General features: G+C 44.6%; 1 protein-coding gene across 6 annotated transcripts in view; it reads left to right on the top strand.

Annotated features, from left to right (window-relative positions):
- The window catches only part of Rbms1 (RNA binding motif single stranded interacting protein 1), a 215,360-nt gene that overhangs the window by 171,209 nt on the left and 19,742 nt on the right, over positions 1–24,409 (top strand). For all 6 annotated transcript variants that reach the window (XM_032903374.1, XM_032903373.1, XM_032903370.1 and 3 more), the window contains exons 4-6: positions 4,096–4,187; positions 14,693–14,850; positions 16,596–16,675. In XM_032903374.1, the coding sequence (XP_032759265.1) occupies positions 4,096–4,187; positions 14,693–14,850; positions 16,596–16,675 (330 nt within the window). The remainder of the gene's footprint in view (positions 1–4,095; positions 4,188–14,692; positions 14,851–16,595; positions 16,676–24,409) is intronic.

Below are 24,409 nucleotides of genomic sequence, written 5' to 3'. Positions count from 1 at the left end.
GAAGCAGGCTTGACAGAAATAGGCAGAGAAGGCAAATCTGCTCGTTAATTAGACCCTAGTTCTTCAAGTAGTGGTGATGGGGCATTGGCTTAGCAATGAAAAAGGCAGGGAACGTAAATGGGGCCTATGGTGAGGCCTCCGCTTGTAAGCCGGTCCTTCCCTTTAATCTAGACTTGAAGTGGTCCATTGTACTCTCTCCTCTTCAAAGTGCCTGGATTTAAAGGAGCTATTGTGGCAAATATCTAAGCCCATGTTTAATCAACATGGCATATTAAGGCAGTTTTGCCTTAGGATAGTGAATAGAGTGTGCTTTATGTAGAACGGTACCCAATAAATATTTAAAATGAATTAAACCAGAGAGAGTCAAATGCGTGCGGAAGTGCATGCACTTAGCTGCCAAGATTAAGCTTCCTTAACATCAATAAATGATTTGGACAATCAGGGAGACACACACACAAATATAAACAACAAACAAACAAAAATGTTCTTCGGTTTTGTGGAGAAAAATAGGCTCTTGCCAACCCCAAAGCAGGAAGCTGATCTCAAAGTGAGCCTGAAACTGGGAGAGAAATAAACAGTGGATAAATGGTTTTAGCCTGTCGTACCTCTCTCCCTTTCTTCCTCACCCGAAAGGAATCTGATGTAGCGGTTCAGGATGCTGAAAAGTGAGAGCTGCATGAGTAGCGAAGAACCCCTCCTCCCAGTTAAACTCTCCAGCACATGCTACACTGAAGGACACTGCTCTTCTCTTCTCTCATGGCTGCTGTTTCCCTAGAAGCCAAAATTCTACCCCATGCTCAGTGTGGTCTAGGCAAGGGCATGAGTAAAAAGAAATGACAGCTAATCCCACGCTACCATATGCAACGCTGCATGATTGGAAAGTGTCCATAGATAAAGTAGAGAGATTAATGAGGCTTCTAAGAAAGGTAAAGGTGATTCAGAACTGACGTTCAATCCAGCAAGTGGCCTGGACACCTTCCTGTCAGCAGGTTTTGGGAGACGCTGCCCTGTGTGGGGCCAAGCATGATCCCACCCACAGTTCTCAGTGTCACTAGCCCCTGGGCAGTGTACATAGGCTGCATAGGGGTGTGGCATATGGACAAGAGGAGAAGGTGATCCAGAGTGGGTTTGTAAAGTCATGTAGGCCAGGATGAGTTTGTGGGATGGGGGAGTAATGTTGAGACAAAAGCCAGACAACGTGCTACCTATGGTAACTTGCTATGGTTGGTATATGTATATATATATATGTATATGTATCTGCGTGTGTGTGTGTGTGTGTGTGTGTGTGTGTGTAGCTTTTTTCACTTATAGTTATGGCGAATATAGATAACTTAGAATGTAAGAGATTATAGAAAATTACTTTAAGTGAGAAATACTATATTAAATATAATTTTTAGAGATTAAATATATTCAAGAATTTCACACATGACACCAAGACTTCTGTTTTGGATGAAATTAAGCTAAAAGAAAATATTAAGTCTGCTTAAGGTATGTTAGTCGCTGAAGATTCGGTTGGTATTCTGTATTTTAGTTTTGGTCAGAATTTAGCAGCAGACATGTGGGTTTTAAGTGCTTACCACGTAGGCAGGGCAGGACAAGAACGCTCACCGAGGATGCACCAGGAAACTGGGTTACAGAGGAGAGGAGAGCACATGCATACATTAGCACATAAGGAAAGGGGGTGCAGATCAATTCGGCTGATAGATAGAGCGAGGGCAGAGATGTTCACTTTATCACCAACAAGCCTGGGTCTGAAGGAAGCCAAGGCAGAAAGGGAAAGCACAGCTATGCTGTATCCAGCCACCTCACAGTGGGGCTGGCTTCAGTAAGCAAGATAAACATGACTGTTGGTCTCTTAAGTCCTGATGGTTTATCTCCTGGGAGCTCAGTGAGCAAATCTGCATGTTACTTAGTAAGCCCCACCTTCAAAGACAGTGGTAGCCCTGTTTATGTAAAGAAGCCTAATTGGTCCTCCAGCCCCTATATAAATTTTTCAAGGTCTTTACCTGAAAGCACAGGTGAAGGGAAAGCCCACAGTTGCATGCTTACCTGCTGTGCTTGCCTTCAGTAAGTAGTTATGAATTCTTACTGTAGGTTTCAGCAAAGACCAGAAACACACACTAGTGATGGCGGGATGATGTGTTTTTACTGAGTCAGTAGAAAGAACGGCTCTATGACATGAGCAGATTGCAACCTCGGGTACAGCAAACAGCATCAGAGGAGAGATGTTTCGCTTATCATGCTGCCTTGGCTATGGCAGAGCTGGTGGAAGAAGTGTCCATCAGTAGGAACTGCATCAGTTTGGTAGAGTGGGGTGTCCGCTTAGGACCCCCGATACCGTGTCGTTTGAGAGACAGATGCAGAGCTCACCTGATTGTGCCCAGAGCGATGCCTGTCAGCGTAAGCTCCAAACATGTGCAACCTTCCCTCTGAGCTGGCAGTTGGGGGCACTCTGTGCTGTAACGAGGATCAGCTGCCTCCTCTCCCTTCCCGCCGACCTGGCTATTTCTGTCCTGGATAAATCAAATCAAGCCCCTCTCAACCCAGTTCTAAGCAATGTAAAGGAGCCTCTGCTTGCCGCATCCGTCTCTCCTGAAACAGCCACTTCTGGAATCGATAGTCTTCCATTACAGCTTATCTCGCGAAGAAGCATCTTTTGAGGCCAGTGCCGCGGCATGGCCGATGAGTGTTCTGTTTGCCGTCATTGCTGAATGCTTGTTTCTCTGGTACCAGGACAACACTCTCAAAACTACTGTTTCTCTGTAAATTCTGAATATCAATGGTCGGCCTGGCTCCTCCTCTTCGCAACCTTCTAGATAGTGCCATTCCTTTTCAAGTTATACTTATTAAAAAAAAAAAATTTAGAGCCAGGCGTGGAGTGCTCATGTACTCACGAGGCTGAGGAGCAATGCAGGTCCAAGGTAGCCTGGGCCACATAGCAAGACCTTGCCTCAAACAAAGGTTTCAAAAATGTAAACAAATGCATTACATGTATGTCTACATAGATATGCGTACAAGCATAATAGAGATCTGACCTGTACAAAAATAAAACTTCATGAGTGACGTGAGTTCAGAAAAATAGCTGAAATTTGGGCAAGTCTCCTTCAAATAGTATTAGATATGCTTACGTGCTCCTCAGTATGTCAAGAGTTGCTACATGCAATGAAAACGGCGCGTCTGTGTGACACATGTACGAGAGGCTCGGGCTGTTTGCCCCTTACTGTGGCTGTCCTCCCTAGCCTGCACCACCAGGTGCCGTGCATGTATACATTTACAGTCCTACCCACCTCAGCCCTCTGCCCCCTAATTTCCTGTTTTGATTCATTGTGGCCTGGGCACGGAGATAATAAGCTCATTAACAGTGTTTGTGAGACCACAGGCAGACGAGCTTGGGAGAGCGGCCTTTCCTAGGTGTTTATGTGTATCCTTGTAGTGCATACCAACCTTACACGTTACACGGAGATGGGCAAAGTGACTAGTTCAGGTGTCTTGAGGTATTTTCACTATCTCCTTTCATTTGAAAGGAGCCGATATTTTAGGTAAATGAATACTTTTAACTAGGTACTAAAATTTAGATTATATTTAAGTATCAAATGTTTATATTTATTTTAACTGCTAAAACTAAGGGATCCTCTCTAGACGTTTGTTTCTGTCTTTTTTTAGCTCCATCAGATAGCTCTGTCTTTTTGTTGTTGTTGTTGTTGTTGTTCTTTAAAAATTGGCTGAAGTTGTCTGTCACCCCTGAAACACCTCCTTTTCTCCCCCTGAAAAGCAACTTATATGTCATGTTTTTTCCAACTATCACACACCTAAGAAGATCTTTAAGAAGACAGAGCTCAAAGCTACCCTTCCCCTAAACAGACACACACACACACACACACACACACACACACACACACACACACACACTTTTAAGAGGTGTTTTGAAGGACCCGAGGAAGCCACTGTACATGGCTGTGGGTGCCTATGTGCCCACAGGACTCCTCTGCTTCTGTTGCCTATATTAGAACCAAAATAAAGTCCTTTTTAAATTTTTTTAAACACCTTATATAATTAAGAAGTAATGACCTAAGAAGAGTGTCTTTTGCATTTCAGGTTATGGATTTGTTGACTTTGACAGTCCTGCAGCAGCCCAGAAAGCTGTCTCCGCCCTGAAGGCGAGTGGAGTCCAGGCTCAGATGGCAAAGGTGAGCAGAGGCCGGTGCTCCTGAGGTCATTGTCCGTCCATCCTGCTAAACGCTGAGGTGCACCCGGGCACAGAGGCTGTCCTCATCATAGTCTAAAAGAGGGTTGACCATGTTCTAAAGGAGAATTGACAAATGTGTATATTTTATATCCTATTTAACCCAATATGTAAATCCAGAAATAGCACCTGATCTGGGGGGGGTGGGCGGGTAATCAGAATTACAGAAGGCGTTCAGATCTATACTGTTTTCTTAAAAGAGAACTTTACAGTTCTTTGCCCAAGGCCTCAAAGAGAAAGTAATAGAATATGTCTGTCTCAAAACCAGAATGGAAACTTGTCTGAAGGGAAGAGGGAAACCAGCAAAAAGAAGAGAGAAGGAACGGGGAGGGAAAAATCAGAACAAAATATCATAATATGTCCGTGTAGAAATGTCACAGGGAAACCCATTCCTTTGAATGATAATCGGGAAATTAATTTCATATGGTAACTGGGGGAGGGAATTGGAAGATGACTGGCTGGAAAAGTGACTGCAAACCTAAGGACTTGTGTTCAGATCCCTTGCAGTCATGTAAAAAGCTGTGGAGTACCTTAGGAATCTGGACAGGGAATAGGAAGAGGTCATGGGCTTGCTAGCCAGCCAGTCGAGCTGAGTTGGACAACTCCAGGTTCAGTGAGAGATCTTGTCCAACAATAAGGTGGAGAGCTATGAAGAAAGGCATCTAACGTAAAGCCTCTCCTCCATACACAGATGCACACAGTTAAAGGTGCACAGAATGCCTTATTTTGAAGGAATATATAACTGGCTCACACGTGGATTTCTACACCTGAGCGGCTGGGTATAACTGTGCTGTGGACGCTGTTTTACCTGTATAATAGCGAGATGAATTTTCACGTGCTGATTATTTATGCAGTGTGAATCTATCCTTCAGTGGTTCCATATAGACTTTATTCAAGACTTGTTTCTGGTGAACTTTTATCATCCTAGCTGAGGAATATTGCCGAAATACTTCTCCAAGTGAGGAATATGCCTAAGTGCTCAAGGACTATAAAACGGAGAGCATATGTTCCACACTTCATAAGCATTCTAGCACAGTACGCATGGGTTTTAATTACTGTAAGGCATAATGCTTTCCTCTGAGCTGAATTCTCTTTTGCTCGTTTCCTAGGAAGGTTAAAAATCCTAAACCTGAAACCCTCTCTCAACAACTGCAAACAAACAATAACAACAACAACCACAAAATCCAAAATGTCATCACTTGGAAATGTGAAGGGATGACTGACTAGCCTATGTCTCCTTTGGCCTCAGATTCATCAACAGTCAGGGTGCTTCTGGTGAGATGGCTCAGCCAATAAACCCACTACCAAGCTCAGTAACGTGGGTCCAGTCCCTGGAACCAACCTGGTAGATGGGGAGCACCAACTCATACAGCTTCCCCTCTGGTAACAGTAAGCATGCCGTAGCATATGTGGGCAAGGACATACATGTGAGTGTATAAAATGCTTGAAGCCTCAGATGACTTGGTAGACTTGGAAGACTTAGTTTGGCATGATCAGACCATGGTGGTTACAGTTCCAAAGTGTTCGCCTCCAACCTGCACTCAGTGAGCCTTCTCTTTTTCTATGAGGTAGAGTCTCACATAACCCAGACTGTTCTCCCTCTGTAGCTGAGGATGACCATGACTAGAATCTTTACCTCCACCCCACCCCCACCCCCGAGGACTGGGATTAAAGACATAAAACACCGTCATGAGCTTTCCAGTAAGCATAGTAAAGAGAAGTAAGAAGGAGGCAACCCTTGACGCACCCTGCATCTCTTATAGGCTGTGTTCAGTAACAGGGATTTTGTTACACACCATACCCTTCTCAGAGTCACGCTAACTAAACCTTAACTTAGTCCTGATCTTGACAGACCAAACGTAAGCGTGGATGATGTCCTTAACACCTAAAGTGCATTAATGAAGATACTCGAGGGTTCTTTCTTCTTTCCCGGCATCATTTGTCATGGCAGATACTCTCAAGCCTGAAATTTGGCAGAATGTTATTTCAAGTCTTTTCAAAAGAGCAATAGTTCTCTATTTTCGGACTTTATGAAGTGCAGAGGAAAATAATTGAATGCTGCCCTTGGCTACTTCTGAATAAGCACACGCTCCCTCCCCGAAGAACATTCACAAATGAGGAAAGAGGCTTAAGGAAGTTCAAGGACTGTAAGGAAGGCGTAGATCACCTGCAAGGACCTGAGAGGGAAGGTGGCTGCCCAGCGTCTACAGCTGCCAGCCTAGAGGTGCTTCGAATGCAGGCATCAACACAGATGAAGGTTTAGGGGTTCATTGTAAGATTCTAAGGTGATCTTTTCTATATAACCCTCAGGGCAAGGCACTAAGATGGCCTAGGGTGTTCTTCACCGCCAGAGTAGAAATTAAGAAAGCATCCTGGTTTTTGGATCATTGCCTCATCCTATGAGCAATGTCCAGTTTGGTGTTGCAAACCTATGAGAGAGTAAGCAAGTGCAACCACAGGGAGCCTGCCTCGCTTTCTGCTTTGGAGCACACTCACTCTGGCCCTGCAGTCAGCGCGTGACTAAGACATGGACAAGCAGGACGGGGCTTAGTCAGAAAGCCACAGTGCTGTCCTTCACTCCCATCCTAACTCACTCTGCAGATCTCCCCCTTTCTCTTCAGAGAATATCCAGGAGAATCCCCATGGCTTCGCAGTTACTCCCAGTTCGGAAAGTCCTATCTCTTGATTTTTCACACCGTAAATGCCAACCTCTCTTTCAGTACATTTACAGTGTTCCTCCTCTCTATCCGGTGTGATATTTAAATAAGGGCCTGTTAGGGGGAAAGCCTTACTGTGATTCAGAAGGAGTGTGATATGGGTCATACATAAAGGTTTCACAAACTGCCCAGAGCCCTGTAAAATACATGAGTGTTGGCTGCTGCTGGTTTTAAGGGAGCCGGCATCACAGCCTACATTACAATCAGTTGCTGGCAGTTGTATTGACTTTTGGTGATCTGGAAGCAGCATTTTGAAAGTCTCCATCCCAACAATCATTAATTATGTGCATATGTAGACCGGCATGTGATGAATGGGCTTAGTTACATTGTAGCTCAATCTAATTACGTTTTAGAAGATTGGTTGGGGGTTGTCATTAGTGTAAAATGTATTATAATTTTTCTTACTAAAATAATGCAAAATATTTTAACATTTGATTAACATTTTGAGGCTGAATACCTGATTTTCAAGAAGAGATTATTAATGTATGATGTGTAGTGCTTATAATTTAAATATAGACTCTTATTTCACAGAAATTCTGAGTATCAAGCCACAGTGGTGATGTTTCCCGTCCCCTAGGTCAGACATGTTTGCAGTGTCTGTTTTTACCCAGTCTCCCTCAACTGCTTAGCTGCCTTTTTTTTAACCCCTTCAGAGTTGGGGCAAAAAGTGGGAAGGTTTATTGGCCTATCAGTGATCTAGTCTGGTGTTGACTTCTTTCCTGGGCAACCCACTGATGTTCTTTCTCATCAAGTACTCTTGGGAGTTTTTCTGAGCTCTCTACCCAATCTGCCACCCATCCCCCACGCTAATATCAGCCTTGCTCTGATGAACTGTCTCTCCCTGCCTCCTAGGCAGCCTTCCAAGGGGAATCTAATTCACACGAGGAACACTCTGTGTGGCTGCTTCTCTCGGTTATTTGAGAGGTCTTACCACATAGCTCGGGGTGGCTTTTAATCCATGACTCTCCCACTTCTGGCTCCTGAGTGCCAGGATTATTCAGTGCACTGCCAAGCCTGCTTCCAGCGAGCCCTAACTTCCATCTACCTCTGCCAGGCATCCGGAAGGGAGTAATTACTTCCCAGCCATTCTGGTAGGCCCTTTCAATCAGCCTCCTTTCCCATTGTTGGCTTTTGAGTCACGCGTAGACCCATTGTGAACAGCAAGCTGGTGGGATACAGACTAAGCTTTGTGTAGGTCTGCTGGCGGCCCTGTTGCTCGGCTGGTAACAAGAGGGTAGCAGGCCACATGTGGAGGCTCAGAGCATGGCTGCGTTTCTCTCCACATGAATGTCATCCCCGGCCTCTGTCTCTTAGACAGATAGGAGCTGTATGCGCACATCCTAATCCAGTTCACAGCCAGATTCTTGCAGGCTTTCTCCAGGTTGTCTGGTTTCTTGCTATGGATTCTGGGAGCACTGACACACATTGTTGAAAATGAGTTAGAAGGAAGCCTGTTTTATCAACCTATTGAAAAGTGCAATGGGGTAGTCCGCTACGTACATTCTAGCACCTGTCACGTTAAGGAGCGTAGTGTTTTAAATGGACTCTGTTTGGAGGAAATCTTTACCATTCATTTATTCATAAAAGGATTTAGTGTGGGTTAATTATCTAGGTCATATCAGCAATGCACTCTGAATGCCAGCCCCATTCAAGGACTTCACAATTTCTTTTCCTGCAAGCTAGCTGGGGGTCGTGATTCTCCATCGTCTGTGGGGAGGACCAGTGCACGGGTTCAGGGATGCTGGCTGTGTACCATCATTCTGCAGAATATAAGTTTCAAGACCTGGCCGCTTCTTCTTTATTTTTTCATTTTATTTTTAAAGTTGCAAATTAACATTTTAAATGCGAGCAGCTCTCTTATTCTCTACCAAAAAATTGTGGGTTTGAGTATCTGGACTTAATTCTCTTATGCTGATGCAGTGAAGGATTGAGTACATCTTTTGCGGAGAGAGTTTTTTTTTTATAAAGGAAGTTTAAGTCTGGCTCTGTGGTTGTATTATCAGGGGCCAGCCGTGGTCTGGTCTCCTCTTATGAATGAATTGGGGTGCTGCAGTATATTCAAAGCCCACGTAGCAAAGTCTTTCCCTCTCGTGTGATATGAAGCAGTGAAGTGGGGTGGAGGAGGCAGAGATGTGATGCTGCTGATACACTGGGTTCCAGGTTGGGTGTGTAAGGAGCCCACGGATACTTAAAACCAAATTTCACAACTGTAAACCGAGAACGCTGAGGTGGCCGTGTCTCATCTGTGCTCTTAATTCCACAGCCTTACTCAGTTACTGCCATGTGGTGGGCATGAAGTGCCTGCTTTATTGATTTAAAATTATCTACTCACTAAGAGAAGAGCTGCTTTCCAAGCCTGGACCGAGACTGGGAACTCAGAAAGAGATGCTTGGAAATTATGCCCATGGAGCAGCACCTCCATGAAACTTAACAAACAGAAATGCTTCAGGCCTTCTGGAAAGCCTGTGTAAGGTGAAACAGTACATGTTTTAAATGTGTGTCTTCTTCTCAGAAGGTTCAGATGCTAAGCCAGCCGTGATGATGGCTCACCCCTCAAGGCCCAGCGTGTGGGAAGTTGAGGCAGGAGAACTGTTACGGTTCGAGGCCAGCCTGGCTACATGCTCAGTTCCAGTCTAGCCTGGCCTACACAGATGTGAGACCCTGCCTCCGAAAGAAAAAGAGAAATCAGATTCTATTAAAAGACACACAGATAACTGGCTTAGAAGACGTAAGGCACGGCTTTGAGGAGGACGCCCGCGATAGAGTGGCTTCTACTGGCCTTTCCCTGTCACCTCCTAAGGTTGGCTGGGTGTCAGCAGAACATCAGGGGTGGCAGGCTTGCGCACTCTCTCAACAAACAAGCAGGCAAATGAGCAGGAAATCAGTCCCCCTTACCGAGAGGCCCACCGTGCTCTGAGCAGCCGGCAGTCACCCACCCGTCAGCGGCGGTCTGCTGGTGGGTGAACCTATTCAGTACAAGAGAAAACAGATGTCTGCGCCTTCTGCCAAGTCCCTTTCCTACATTTCAGGAACCATTCCACAAGCACAGGGAGGGTTTGTTAATTTCTTTCAGATGGTGACTGAGTGCTTTACACCGTGAGGGACCTCCAAGCCTGGCTTTTCTACTCAAGTGAGCATTACTGCCACTTAGTCCCCTCACAGCCAGTATGGAACCTCTTTTTCCATGTGTCAGAAAAGCTCCTAAACCTCACCTGTGCCTGGGGACATAAAGAGACCCTTGGCGTCTCCTGATCTTGGCTACCTGTAATTGACAAGACTAACTTTTTCAGGCATAGTAATTTATTATTTAGACATAACAAAACAGTTAGGGTTGTGACTGATTTTTAAAGAGACTAAATTAATCTTCATTCAAAACACCACCAATTACTATAAATACTTTATGTCCCATTTCCTATGACTATATACCAGTAATGAGACTTCATGGATGTTTAGAGGATTTGATGGGGCCAGGGGGAGGCTGGCTCGTGTAACCAGCCTGGGGTTTCATCCCAGTCTTCTGTGTTTTAAGTTTTGAATTACTGCAACATTGTGGGTAGTGTCTGTAGGACGGGTCAGCCGCATAAACAGAAAGAATATACAATACTAGCTGTAATGGTCATTCCCAAATGAGGAAAATTAACTGAGGAAGTTGTTGCTATGGGAAACAAATACCAGCCATCTTAGCAGGCCTAGGACAGGAGTCAATGGAAGAGTGCCTGCCTGGCATGCACAAGGCCCCTGAGTTCAGATGCCCAGGATAAGGTCTTTAAGTCATAGGAAATATTTACATGTATTTAGTCCATTGCATTTTGCTCTATCAGAGTGAGTGAACCCTCTCTATTCAGGTTTTTAACAGTTTTAATATTTGGGTGTTCCCCCCCCCCATTGGTCAACCTTCAAGTTAAATTAAAACTCTACAGAGAGTATAGCTGCCCATTTTTATCCCAGCAGCAGCTAAAATACATATTAGAAAGTATCCTATCTACCTTGTCAACCCCCTTTTTAAAAAAAGACCCAAATGTGTAACAAGTTCTGTGAGCTTGCTTGAGTATGAACCCGTGAAATCCATATAGCATAATTTCAAAAGCGCAAAGAATCTCGGTGTGCCTGTCTCATATAACATATTTAGGTCATTACGGCATGTCTTTGCCTAAAAGGTGCTTTCATGACCTTTAAGTAGCCAGTTCCTGCCTTAGTAGGAAACTAAGCATGGTTTAGGAATCTTAATCCTATTCCTCCCCCACTGCGGTGCCTCTAAAGCTTACCTCTTCTACAAGAGTGTGGCTGTCAGGTGACAGTCCCTCCTCCATCCTGTCCCAGTCCACTTCTAGAGAAGGAGACTGCTCAAAATATGGGGCTCGTCTCCCTGAAGTATTGGATACTCAATGGTGTCAGGTTATCAAGCTTGTCTCTCTCAAAATTCAAATTGTTCATAGACTTGAAAGTAAGGTTTAGCTCCCTTGTTGGATGGGCATAGATGTTGAGATACTGTCTCATACTGTAGCCTAGGCTAGCCTACACCTTAAGATACCGTCTCATACTGTAGCCTAGGCTAGCCTACACCTTAAGATACCATCTCATACTGTAGCCTAGGCTAGCCTACACCTTAAGATACCGTCTCATACTGTAGCCTAGGCTAGCCTACACCTTAAGATACCATCTCATACTGTAGCCTAGGCTAGCCTAGGACTCCCTTTGTAGCCCCGGGATGCCTACACCTTAAGCAGTTTTCCATCTTCAGCTTCTGCGAGTGTCAAGCTCACAGGCATGAACTCTAAGATAAAGAAAGCACTGGGCTTCAAGGAAGTGTATAGCTAAGACTCTAATAGCCATTTTCTTCAATGCCAGCACTCCTGGAGTAGGAAAAAATCTACCACAGTGACTGACAAAATAAAGCCAAACTCCTTAGGGGACACCTCGCCATCTGGTTCCATGTTTTGACTTTAGCTTGTTCTCAATGCCCTGTGTTCTCTCAACAAGCTTACTCTCGCATCTTTAAGAGAGCCCCTTTCTGTCCTCCCACCATGACGTGTACATATCAAACCTTCTCCACGTATATTTTCTGTCACCTCTGTTGATCTGCAAACTGTCAGAAGATGGGATGACAGTCGGGCACGCATGGAAAAGCCTTTTCCTCTCTGAAGCTATTTTCAAGGAGCAGTGACCCAACTTGTGTAGGTGTCCACAGTAACAAAGCTTCAGAGACTTGGAGGGTTGGATCCGAAATGAGAGGACTCAAGGAGGAACTGTGCGATTTGCTGGGTGAGGCGACAGGTGAAGCAGAAATAAAGGGGCAAGACTTCCCTGTCTTCTAAATTTTATTACAGGAGCGGCTTGACTATGGCCCTTGATGTTATGGCCCTCCGAGGTTGGCCCTAGGGCCCTTGTGCTTCTTTTCACATGTTGAGGAGAACCAGAGAGACAACTAACTAGATGAGGTGCCCACTACTTATCGGGAGAGGCTCAACTCCCACACTTCCCCTCTCACCCACTTCAGGAGAGTGTGGAAGCTTTAACACCTAAAGCCAGCTTTACTGTGTTTCCTTGTATTTTGAAACACTGCATGTATTATTGCCCTGCATCTGTTTAATAACCTGGCTTGTTTTCAGCATTAAAGAATACACTTCATCTAGTTGACAATAAGATGTTTTGTTCAGATTTGAGTTAACCGTTTACACTTCATCTAGTTGACAATAAGATGTTTTGTTCAGATTTGAGTTAACCGGTGGCACCACACTAAATTCTTATCTCAGCCAAAGCAAAAATGCTAAAGCAAAGATAGGTGCTGTTTTGATTGGCCTGTGAGAGGCTGATGAAGGGCAGTGTTGCTTTTGAACATTTTGAGATTTCTCACTTTTCTACTGGACCTGCCCACAACATATTTTAATAACCTGTGTTCAGGTTCCTCTGGGCTCAGAGCCAGTGTTCACTGCCTTTGGCCTGTTTGTATTGTACATTGCCTTCTTTCATATCTGGGCCAGGAAGTTCTGAGAGCACTTGGTATATGTATGTTGCCTGTATTTCTCTGTCTGTGTAAACTTCAGCTCTTGAGCGTACCAGGACATATGTCATTCTGTGGGGGAACTAGATTACTTCATTCATTTATCCATCCATGTCTGTGTTAATGTATGTAGTGCCAGGGATCAAGGTCAGGATCATACCAGGCAAGAGCTCGAACCGTGAGCTGAAGCCCAGCTCCAGATACTCTTAAATCTTAGACAAATACTGCACAAAAGGTCAGTGTTTGTTGTTACTTGAAAATTATATGAAAGGGACAATTCCATTTCAGTTTTTAATTAAATGCTAAGATATATTGCAAAGAGTGTGCAAGGCAAACACGCGTAATACTTCACATGTGTTTTTAGAATGCTCGTGTACTCACAGAAATCGAGGAAGCCATAATGAGAGTGTTATTCCGTTGCCAAAGGCCAAGCTATTAATTAATGGCTTTACCAATAGCACTTGTTAAAGAGAACTCAACTCATAAGCTTTAATGCGAAAAGATAAAATTGGAGAACTGGGGATACAGTTCTGTGGTGTGACAATTGCCTAGAAAGCTCAAGGCCCTGGGTTCTTAGAAGCAATATAAGATCCAAGGAAAGTTTCAAGTGAAGATCGTGCCAACCTCAGTTCCCAGGGGAATTGTGACTTGGTCAGAAAATATTCTTGTTGTCGGGTAGGCTTTCCCTCGGGACTCGAACATCATATTCTTCATAGGCACACCTCAGTCATTGCTCATCGGGAAATTAAGTCATAGGTCTTTGTCCACTGAGACCACTCTAACCTAAGAAGGGTGAATGGGACATGATCTGATGAGAGTGTCACTTCTCAAACTTATTCATCAACTGAGTATCCTGGTAAAATGCAGCTTCCAGCTCTGCAGGTGTGGTGTGGGCCTGAGGTTCTACGTTTCTAATCCAGTCCTCAACAGGTGCAGTTCTCTGAGTATGGGCAGATGACAGTCGACTGTAGAACGAAGATTAACCAAACCTGCCCTCCCCATTTATTCTCCATCCTAAGATTTGTTCTGCCCATGCTGTATCATTTCCCAAGGCTTAGAGTTAGAAACTGTCTTTTTCTCACCGGTGACCGCTACTTAAAACACAATAGTAGCCAAGCAGTGGTTGTACACACCTTTAATTCCAGCACTCAGGAGGCAGAGGAAGGTAGATCCCTGAATTCAAGGCCAGCCTGGTATACAGAGTGAATTCTAGGGCAGCCATAGCTACAGAGAGAACCCTGCCTCCAAAGGGGGGGGAGAAAAAAAAAAAAAGAAGAAGAAGAAGAAGAGGAGGAGGAGGAGGAGGAGGAGGAGGAGGAAGAAGAAGAGGAGGAGGAGGAAGAAGAAAGAAAGAAAGAAAGAAAAAGAAAGAAAGAAAGAAAGAAAGAAAGAAAGAAAGAAAGAAAGAAAGAAAGAAAGAAAGAAAGCAGCCAAATATGGTGATGTAGATATCGAGAATCCCAGGTTTCAGAAAGCTGTGAATTGTGATGTAGTGAGGCCATGTATCAAAAAAGAAAAGAAAAAAAGAAAAGTAAAGTGTCAATTCTACCATGGGACAGTAGAGGGAAGGTGTACCTAGCTTACAAGGAACTCTACAGGGTTGGTCCATACATACCCAGCCTCACTATATAGTACTTAAAGGACTTGCAGATCCAGCAGCTGAATGACAGGTGCTACTGTGAGCGCTTCCCTTGTGTTGGAAAGTGACAGTGTCCTTCTGTTCTGCCTTAGCAACAGGAACAAGATCCTACCAACCTGTACATTTCTAACCTGCCACTGTCCATGGATGAACAAGAACTTGAAAATATGCTCAAACCCTTTGGACAAGTTATTTCTACAAGGGTCCTGCGTGATTCCAGTGGTACCAGCCGTGGTGTTGGCTTTGCCAGGTGAGTGGGCTGCTCTCCTCTTTATTAACTGAAGTAGGTCTGCTACATCTCTCTAGTAAGAGAATAAGGAAAAAAAAAAAAGGACTGGAAAGAGAATGCGTGAGGCAAGGTCATAGGAGCCTGCTGTACTGTGGACTTAAATTGCATGTGACTTCACATGCAAGCTTTTTCTGAATCTTGGAACGTTTTGGAGTCCCCAAACCAAGTACACTAAGCACCTGATGGCTTGTTGCTGGAACTGTCACAAGAACTGTGGCCCTGGGGATGCCTATAACTTCTCACAAATGAGCAGTCTCCTTAGGTTCATAGACACATCAGTGTCTTTCGCTCAGATAGAAATTTGATTCGTTATAACTATTTAGTTAGGCTTCTAAGATGAGTATTCTAACACTCAGGAAAGGAAAGCAGGTGTATCATCTAACTTAGCAGTTGTTAACAGTTTATAATTTTTCAGGTTTGTATTTTCTTAGTGATCATTCTAGGTATAACTGAAGCAGCCCCACCCCCTCCTATCTTCCTCTTCCTAGAAAGAATACTTTAGTGGCTAAGTTGATTTCTAGAGAACTAAATTAAACGGAATGAGCTTTGATTTGTGGCAGATTTATAATCCTAAAGCCCCTACACAAAAGCTGATTTTACAGTGAATTATTTAAGAGGTTTTTAGCAGTGGGCACTGACAGATAATATCAGCAGGCATTAAATTATTAGCTGATTATTAGAGGGGAAAATGCTGACATTTACTTAACTCTACAAATTACAGCCACATCTTAATGCAAAACTGTGATTTCAGCAAAGCATTTATTAGTAAGGGACCTTATTGTCACCTCGCCATTATGTCACAAAGGCAAGGGCTACAACAAGGTTCTGTTGGCTTTTAGTCACTTATCTATTGGGCCAGACACAGCCTGGAGGAAAACTCAAATACCTGTCCAGCAATATTAGTAGCACATACCCACTTCTTCACTGGTGAAGAGGCACCAGTCCAGACGTTTGGAGGCCCAGCCTTGACATCCTTCCGAGGTACTCTTCTGAATAAATGTAACACCCTCACAGAGTCCAGTGGAACTGTGCTGGTTTTGTTTTTGGTTTTTTTAACCCCGTTAGCTGCCAGTTAAAACTAAGGTGTGGCTGAGTGGGCCAGAGTATGGTGCATTTTGAGTAGTGATAGGATGTTTCCTTTGAAGAAAAGCAAGAAGCACTTCTCAAATGCTTTTAGTCACCTGAGGCTTTAGCCCTTAAGTCCTTCTTCAAAGTCAAGATGACAAAATACATAACTAAGTTTACTAATTTAATTTTAAACCTGGAGTGAAAGTTAAAAACATACAGGGTGCATCCTCCTTGCCAGCCATTACTACTACTCTTCAACCCTGTCATTTTGTGAGTTCGTAAAGGAAAGGCCACCTTTAAAACAAAATTTCTAACTCATTTTTTTAATGCAGATCATGATAGTATTATGAATTGCTTTTTAAATTTCTAGCAATTAGAAAATCATAATCTGGTGTGACCGTGATGAAACACTCCGCGTAGAATTTTTTCTGTCTTTTATGATTCGGGGTGACTCTGCAATCAGTTGTTTTACTGTAGAAATGCCAAAGCAACAGCTAAAGAAAGAATAATCCCGTCTCTTATCTCATCCGTGGTTCTCTGCTAGTTTCATTTACATCCTAAACCTAAAGCCATAGTTATAAAGGTCTCTCTGTGCTGTGCGTGTACAATCTGTGAATGTTTTGTTTTTATATGACTAGGATGGAATCAACGGAAAAATGCGAAGCTGTAATTGGTCATTTTAATGGAAAATTCATCAAGACCCCACCAGGAGTTTCTGGTATGTTGTTTACCCACACTTTTATCAATCCTTGTTCTATATAGCACCTGTGTAACTTTAGTACATAATGGCTCATAAGACCAAAATCCTCACTTTACTCTTGAAAAACCTACTTGTTTGTACTGGCAAATAAGATTGTCACATTTTCTGACCAGGAAGAGGTTGAGTGTTACCTGGAGCACTAAAGAACTGACTTGCAAAGCATTATAGAATCAACTCTATTGACCACAGCCATCTTTTATCCCACCTCACCACCATCCTCTGTGGCTTCCCATGGCTGGGCACACCAGTGAGAGCCCAGCATCTTAGTCTTCAGAGAGGCTGGACCTCAGCTCCTATGGCTCTTGTGTACACCCTGCTTCAGTCACTTCCCTGCGTCATCTGCCTTTGTTGTCATTAATCAGACCACCACACCTCATGAGCATTTTATGCCAGGATAACAACCACACTTCTGGTCTGAAATAGAAGGGACTCTGGTGTTGCTGAGAATTGACTTCTGTCTTAGTCGGGGTTTGTATTCCTGCACAAAACATCATGACCAAGAGGAAAGGGTTTATTTGGCTTTCACTTCTTTGCTGTTCATTACGAAAGGAAGTCAGGACTGGAACTCACAGTAGGAACCTGGAGGCAGGAGCTGATGCAGAGGCCATGGAGGGACGCTCTTTACTAAATTGCTTCCCCTGGCTTGCTCAGCTTGCTTTCTTAGAGAACCCAGGACTACTAGCCCAGGGAGGGCACCACCTACAATAGGCCGAGCCGTCCCCCCACCCACCTTGATCCCAAATTGAGAAAACCCCTTATAGGTGGATCTCATGGAGGCATTTCCTCAAGGGAGGCTCCTTTCTCTGTGATAACTCCAGCTTGTGCCAAGTTGACACACAAAACCAGCCAGTACGACAACAACAACAACTACTACTACTACTACTACTACTACTACTACTACTACTACTCCTTCTTCCTCCTTCCTCCTCCTCTTCCTCCTTCTCCTTCCTCCTTCCTCCTTCCTCCTCCTCCTTTTTTTTTTTTTTTACAGAAAAGCTGGACTCAGGTGAGAGTCTGCACCTAATGGCCTGGCACCTACACAACTTCATAATCTGTTTTCTGTCTATATAAAATCTGGGGTATGTTCATACTATCTTTTCTTTAGTGGCACTCATTATTGCCTGTATCCACTTCCACATCAGTTAACTTAAAACAGAGTCCCCCAGATGTGCTCATAGCTGTTGGGACTTTGTCCCAGGAGATTGTAGGTTGTGTCAAGTTAACAAAACTTATCACAATTAAAAACAAAACATTGCGACTATTGCTATAATAGAAGTGTTTTTTTAATCACAGAATTTAGCGAGTAGGAGTGTAAACTACTTTCTGCCAAGATATTTTCCAGAAGATGACATCCATTTGTGTTTGAAATCATCTTGGTCTTTTGTGATCTCAAAGTGAAGTAGGGCTATCTTCTTTCCATCAGTCCTCAGTCCTCTCCAGTGTGGGATCTTCTACCATGTAGCTTAAATTTGGGCAAGCATTCTATTTGCTAGGGCGACTTTAACACAATAGCCAAACAGTAGATTAAGACTCAAATGCTGGGGGCCAGATGGTCAAGCTGCAGGAATACAAAGTTGGTTCCAGTGAGCACTGGGAGGGAAGGGTCTGTTCTAGGCATCTCCTTAGTTGGCAGTTGGTCATCCTCTTCCATGTCTCTTCACTTCACCTTCCCTCTGTGTCCTTTCATTAATGAGAGTGCCAACTGGGATGGTTAATGGCCCATTCTAGTGATGTCTTCTTTGCTTCGAACCTTAAGTTCCTGTCTATAATGGGTCACGTTATGGGGTGCTGGGAGATAGGGCTTAGCATGTCTTTCTGAAGGGGAGGGAGAGGAAGAGGGAAACATAGGTCACTTGTTCATGACTGACATCATCTGCTCCACATCACCATTGACTTGGCCACTCCCTCTGCCCCCATAAGTTTGCTGTTTTTATATCACATTTCTGACAAACCCTTCTGATAGATTTTACACAATCTTGAGCTTCCAAAAGTCCATGTATCATGTCTGTCATACATCTCTTCTTAGCTTTCTATTATCAGTTTCCATAGGCCCACCGTCTCCAAAACTAGACTCCTTGCCCTCGTTGTTGTTCTTGCCTTCTTTACCTCAGTAGAATCAGACACCAAAGTCAGGAACCCAGCACTGGATTTGCCAGGCCACCTCTGTCCTTCCTCTCCCCCATTCAGATAATCACTGAAACCCCTGATTTCTCTTCCTAAGTATCTGCCCCTTCCCTTCATGCCTGCTGTCACTGCCCGGTGTGCCTCTTTTCTCTCATTAAAGAAGCCTGCCATTGGCTTGTCCTGTCTGGCTTAACCTCCCTCACTTTGCTTCCTAAATATCCAGAGAACTTTAGACAAAATTCACACTTCTGTTCACTCGAAAAAACCTAGGGTTCCCAGAATGGCACTGAAGGCCGTGGCGACTAGAGCCCTTGCCCCTTAATGTTGCCCCTCCATTTCTCCCTTTTGCCCTGTGTCCTCAGTAATGAATCACAGGTAGAACCCCTAATGTATGCCATTTCTACCTGTGTTCTCTCGCGCAGTTCCTATACTTGATCTTGTTGCTTCCCATTAAAATAGAAGTGCTTTTCTTACCTTCCTAGACTCTTGAGAGCCTGTCTCCTCCCTTTGGGACCTACTCTGACCCAGCTGGGTTACACTCTGCCTGGGGAACCCCCAAAGGATTCACACTACCATTCTAACACTGATTATGTTCATATGTGTCGGTCCCACTGTTACAGTAAGCTCCTAGAAACCCTTTTCTCTTTATGTTGGTGCCTTGCAGTGAGCTATACTAAGTAACAGCCAGTGTTCATTAGTTTGAATAAATTTTGCTTCGTCATAGCAATAAGGCAACACTGGCACCTTATGGGGTAGAATGTGGGAAAGACTGACGTCGTGCCTCCTGGTTTGAGGTTAGTTCCCAGCATGCTCCATGCCGGCAGGCGGTGTCTCAGAAACCACCTCACCTAGCTTGAAAAGAGGCACTGGTGCTCTCAGCGTAGGGGAAGAGAGAGCTTCCTGCTGCTTTGTCACATCCTTCCCCCAACGTACTCTCAGACTTCTTGCTCAGCAGGCATAAGACGTCTTCTTTCTGTTTCTGGGTCTGGAGTTGCAAATCTGTGCCAGCCACTAAGTCCATCTCCTTACAGCATCACTGTCTGCCTCTTCATACCCATGCCCTGCAGATCGACTCTTGACTCTGTAGGAGTCTGGAGAGGGATCCTTTCATGGTGTTCCTCCAGCCCTCTGCTCACTGGTATCTTCAGTAGATGAGCTGCATCAGCAAGAACTAACCCAAATGCTCCTGTGGGGAGTAGTCAGGTCCTCGAGCTCACCCTGAACCACGGCGGCCTCTGCAGTAAACAAACATAGAGGAATCCAGAAGAGGCGAGCATGCCATTTAGCCAAATGTATCTTTGCCCCCACAGTCTGTCCAGCACTTCTCATATGCAAAAAAAAAAAAAAAAAAAAAAGGTATTACAGTAGTAAGTAGATCCTGTGAATTAACTGGAGTAACATAAAAGATTGGCCAGGCCCCACCTCTAAATGCCGTACACACGCCCTAGTTTGTTGCGTAGAACACAGCCAGAAAGCACTTCAGTATATTGAAGTTAGACTCGTTCCATCCTGGAGTCCCCAGATTGGACATCCGCTCTTAGGCTGTTCATGGGTAATGGTGTTGGGTCTTTTTTCCCAGAGCTCCCAGGTTCCATCTTTAGACGGCTGATGAAGATGGTCAGAAAAATCATCTTAATTTTCTGGACCCAGTTCCATTTCATTTCCTAAAGGAACTAATCTGTATGTCTGCATAGACCCTCAGGCCACACTTGGTCTTGCAACCTTAAATCCCGACAGCACATCACTTTTAAAGCAAGGTGAACTGCACGTAGGCACACGTTTGGAACTTAAAAGCCAAGTCCTGCAAGGACAATGCCTTCAAAGAAACCCAGCCTAGTGGAAGAGCTTCCTTTAGTTCCCTGACTTGGTTGGTTGGTTAGTTCGTTGGTTTGTTTGTTTTTCCATGGACAACACTTGGATAACAGGAAAGAGTGTTTCCATTTCACTAGTAGAAGCCTGCCCTCTGAGGTTAGCACAGTGCCAGTCTGAGTACCCTCCTCACGCTCAGGCCAGCAGCCACACACACACCACTTCCATCCCTTCCGGGAACTGGTCCCCACCACCTTGTGACTTCTTTGAGTTCATTCTTCATGCAGCAGCAGCAGCAAGATTGGTTGAAAAGGAAAAGGATCCAGGACCATTGTATCAGCCTGAGATAAAATCTTCCAGCTCCTCTGTGAAGGAGACCTCAGACCTATCACAGACTGGGTGAACAGTTTCCTTTGTTCTTTAAAGGACTTTGTGGTTGTGTCCTTAAACTGTTTCCTTTGAAGTGGGTCACACCCGGTCAAGGAAAACCCCCTGGTTTCCAAACCACTTGTGGATGATTGTCAGAGCCGGGCAACACTGCTGCTGTGGAGAATAGCTCCTTCCAAGTGGTGCCAAGGGACAAATGAGTACAAGAGACTCGAGTTCCCTCTCTAGGGCAGGCCTGGCTGTAGAGGCCTGGCCTTAGAGCCGAGGCTTTGTTCCCATCCACTGCTTCTCACTAACTCATTTCCAAAACCTGTGCGCTAATCTGGGTTCAGGACTAGGCTGCAAGTTGTTCTTGGGCAGGAGCATCTGTTTCTTTACTTTTGTACCCGACCCTGTACTTTCAGGGCTCACGGAGTGCTTTCTCTGAGCATTTGTCATGTCGTGCTCATCCCAATACGCAGAGCCGCTCGGAGGCCTCTGACATACGACTGAGGTTGAACCGCCTCCAGGCTTAGTGTGAGACTTGGAAGCACACCCTTGCAGTAAACTCAGCCTTTGGCCAAAACAGGTCCCCAGCACACGTTGGAACCCATGAGGAATCTGAATAGTTTTCCGCTTCTCTGGACTTGGTACTTTCTTGCGCATACTGAGAGGAGCTTTGAATGCTAGCCAGTGTCTCAGGGACAGCTCTCTCTCCTCCTCTGAGGAGGGCTTGAGATTATCGATCAGATTGGAGGTGAGCAGGTTACGTTGAGTGTGCCTTCCTGAATGATTAAATGCTACGGGCTCCTTGCTAGGTAGACATAACATCTCATAAACACAGCCAGAGGATGGCTTATTTGATGATGCATTGTTTAGCTAGCATAAGCAGAATTACCCAGTATGGTTCCTGTCAGAGTACTTGGATTCTTGCATAGTTGGCAGTTTGCCTATGACACTGGAGCCAAGTTTCAGAAAAGAAAGGCACTTCAGCTAGAATCACATCCTGATAACGGCTTCTGTCCTGGTGTGCTAGAGTCCTCAAAGGATCTGCTGGTCCTGAGTCATTGACAGAGCCAGTTAGTATCCAAGTCACGAACAGTCTCCCCAGTGAAGAGGGAAACTAATAGAAACGTAGTAAAGCCCCCAAAGGTAAGTTTTAGAACTAAAAGGATCAGTGTAGTCATCTTAGTTGTAACACATGTACTTTAGCTCCTAGAAGGCTAAACAGAGGAGATCCAAATGGGCATGGTGGTGCATGCCTTTGAGGCAGAGGCAGGTGGAGCTCTATGAGTTCGAAACCACAGGGTAAGTTTCAGGCCCTATCTCTTAAAAAAAAGTAAAAGACATGTTTGAATATTTACGTTACCCATCATCCTGCCACCTTGTGTTTTTATAGTAAAATGACATCGGGATTCCCCATGCCAGCTGTGCCCACCCTGGCTGGAGCTGTGACATAGAACAGAACATGTTCCTAGTTGTGCAAAAAATCTGAGGCATCCATCATAACTTAGATATAGGAGCATTATTGTTAAATACTGTCTTCTGTTTTCTAAGTGCTTTTTTTAACACACAGTTTCTTGTGTACTGCTGCCATATTTTCAGAACACTTTTTTTTTCTTACAGCATCTTTAAATTGCTTATACATCCTTTTCTTCCATCCTTCCCCACCCGTTTTCCCTTGAAAATGCTGTGGTGTTGTCCTTTGGATTTGCCTTGGTTTTGAGTGCTTGAGGTTTAAACTAGGTCAGATTTTCCTAGGAAGTCCAGGGGTAAAAGAACCTTGGTAAATTCCACAGAGTTTTTTCACCATTTAATACCGAGTGATAAAAACCCTCACGGAGGAAGACTGTGGTAGTGGCTTTCTACCTAAGGGAGCGTTGGAAACAGCCTGGGAAATTTCACTTGTGTAGAGCTGATGACCAAAGTGGGAACTATGCCTCAGGCACAGACATTGATCACGGTCCGAATTCGGGAAATTACCTCGAAATGTTCTTTTACTGTCTTCCTAAGAGCGGGCATGTTGTCAGGAAAGAATATTCTTAATGGCATTTGCTGGAAAACTCCTGGAGCTCTGAATACCCCTTCCATCTTGCCACCTTACACTCCTCCCCAAGGACGACAGTGTGTCTGGCACCGCAAGACGCAACATGTCCACCCACCACTCTGAACCCCTGCAGTACATTGAATGAGTCCATGTATGTGAAGGAAGAGTGGCTTTGCGAATGATGCATTTTCTGTGACTGAGGTGGGCGTTTCACATGCATGGACAGCCACCATTGTTTACATTATGCTGGCTGGTGTCACCTGGCCGTGCCTCACACAGCAGGTTCATGTCGGGTTGGAGTGAGCTGTGGGTTGACTGCACTGGGTGCAGCCAGTGGCCGGCCTGTTCTCATCTGCTCCTGTGTCCTCCCATTCATCCGTTTGGATCTGCATCCGCCAAGACCACCTCTACCTTCTCTCCACAGCTCTGTACATAGTGCAGATATCACTAGGGCCTTGTCCAATACCAGGAGACAGAAGGGGTCGAGATGAGGGAACTCTTCAAAGAATTTCACTGCCTATTTAAACATGTATTTTTCTTAGATGTACTTAGTGTAAACAGAACATTTTGACACCTCTGGGACAAAATATACCAAGTCCTTCATATCTCGGACTCTACATACATCAATTTAACAGAACACAGATGGAAATTTTTTCACATGTGCTGAACATGGTCATTAGTCCCTAAACAGTATCGTGTAACTGTTATGTCGCATTTATATCATTGTAGGAGTCAATTAATCCAAAGCTGTGTGCAGGAGGGCATGGAAAGGCTCTCTGCAGACCCAGTATCATGTAAGAGACTTGAGTGGAATGCTCTGCGTAACTGCAGTTTGTCCTGGAACCATTCCCGGTGGGCGTCACAGAGTAAGCATACCTCGCGGTATGTGGAAGGCTCTGGTAGCATTAGAACGCTGTGACTGTTCTTCCTCTCCCTCCCAGTGCTCCGGGTGCTCACCCTGGAGTTACCCTTTTGAGGGATTGCTGTCACTCTGGGATGATTGGGGATGGTTCTTAGAGCAAGGGCTTCCCTGTGAGACCTTGATTCACTGTGACATATACCTGTGGGAGACACTGTAGAGGAGGGGAGTTTTATATTGACTCACTTGGAGAGGTTTCCGTCCATTGTGTTTAACCTGTAAGAGGATAGACTCATCATGGTGCTGAGGCATGGTGAAGGGAAACTATTCACCTTGTACTAACCAGGAACCAGAGAGGAGAGGCAGGAATAGGTTAGGGATAAGGAATACCTTTGCAGGACACACTTCCATTGTCTGTTCTCCAGCTAATCCCACCGCCTCTTTACCAAGTCCCAGTGACACCATCAGATCAATCCACTGATAGTCA

Source organism: Rattus rattus, chromosome 5, assembly GCF_011064425.1.
Source record: "Rattus rattus isolate New Zealand chromosome 5, Rrattus_CSIRO_v1, whole genome shotgun sequence".
Lineage (NCBI taxonomy): Eukaryota > Metazoa > Chordata > Mammalia > Rodentia > Muridae > Rattus > Rattus rattus.
Note: the sequence above shows the minus strand (reverse complement) of the source record. Positions and strands in the feature narration are given on the sequence as shown.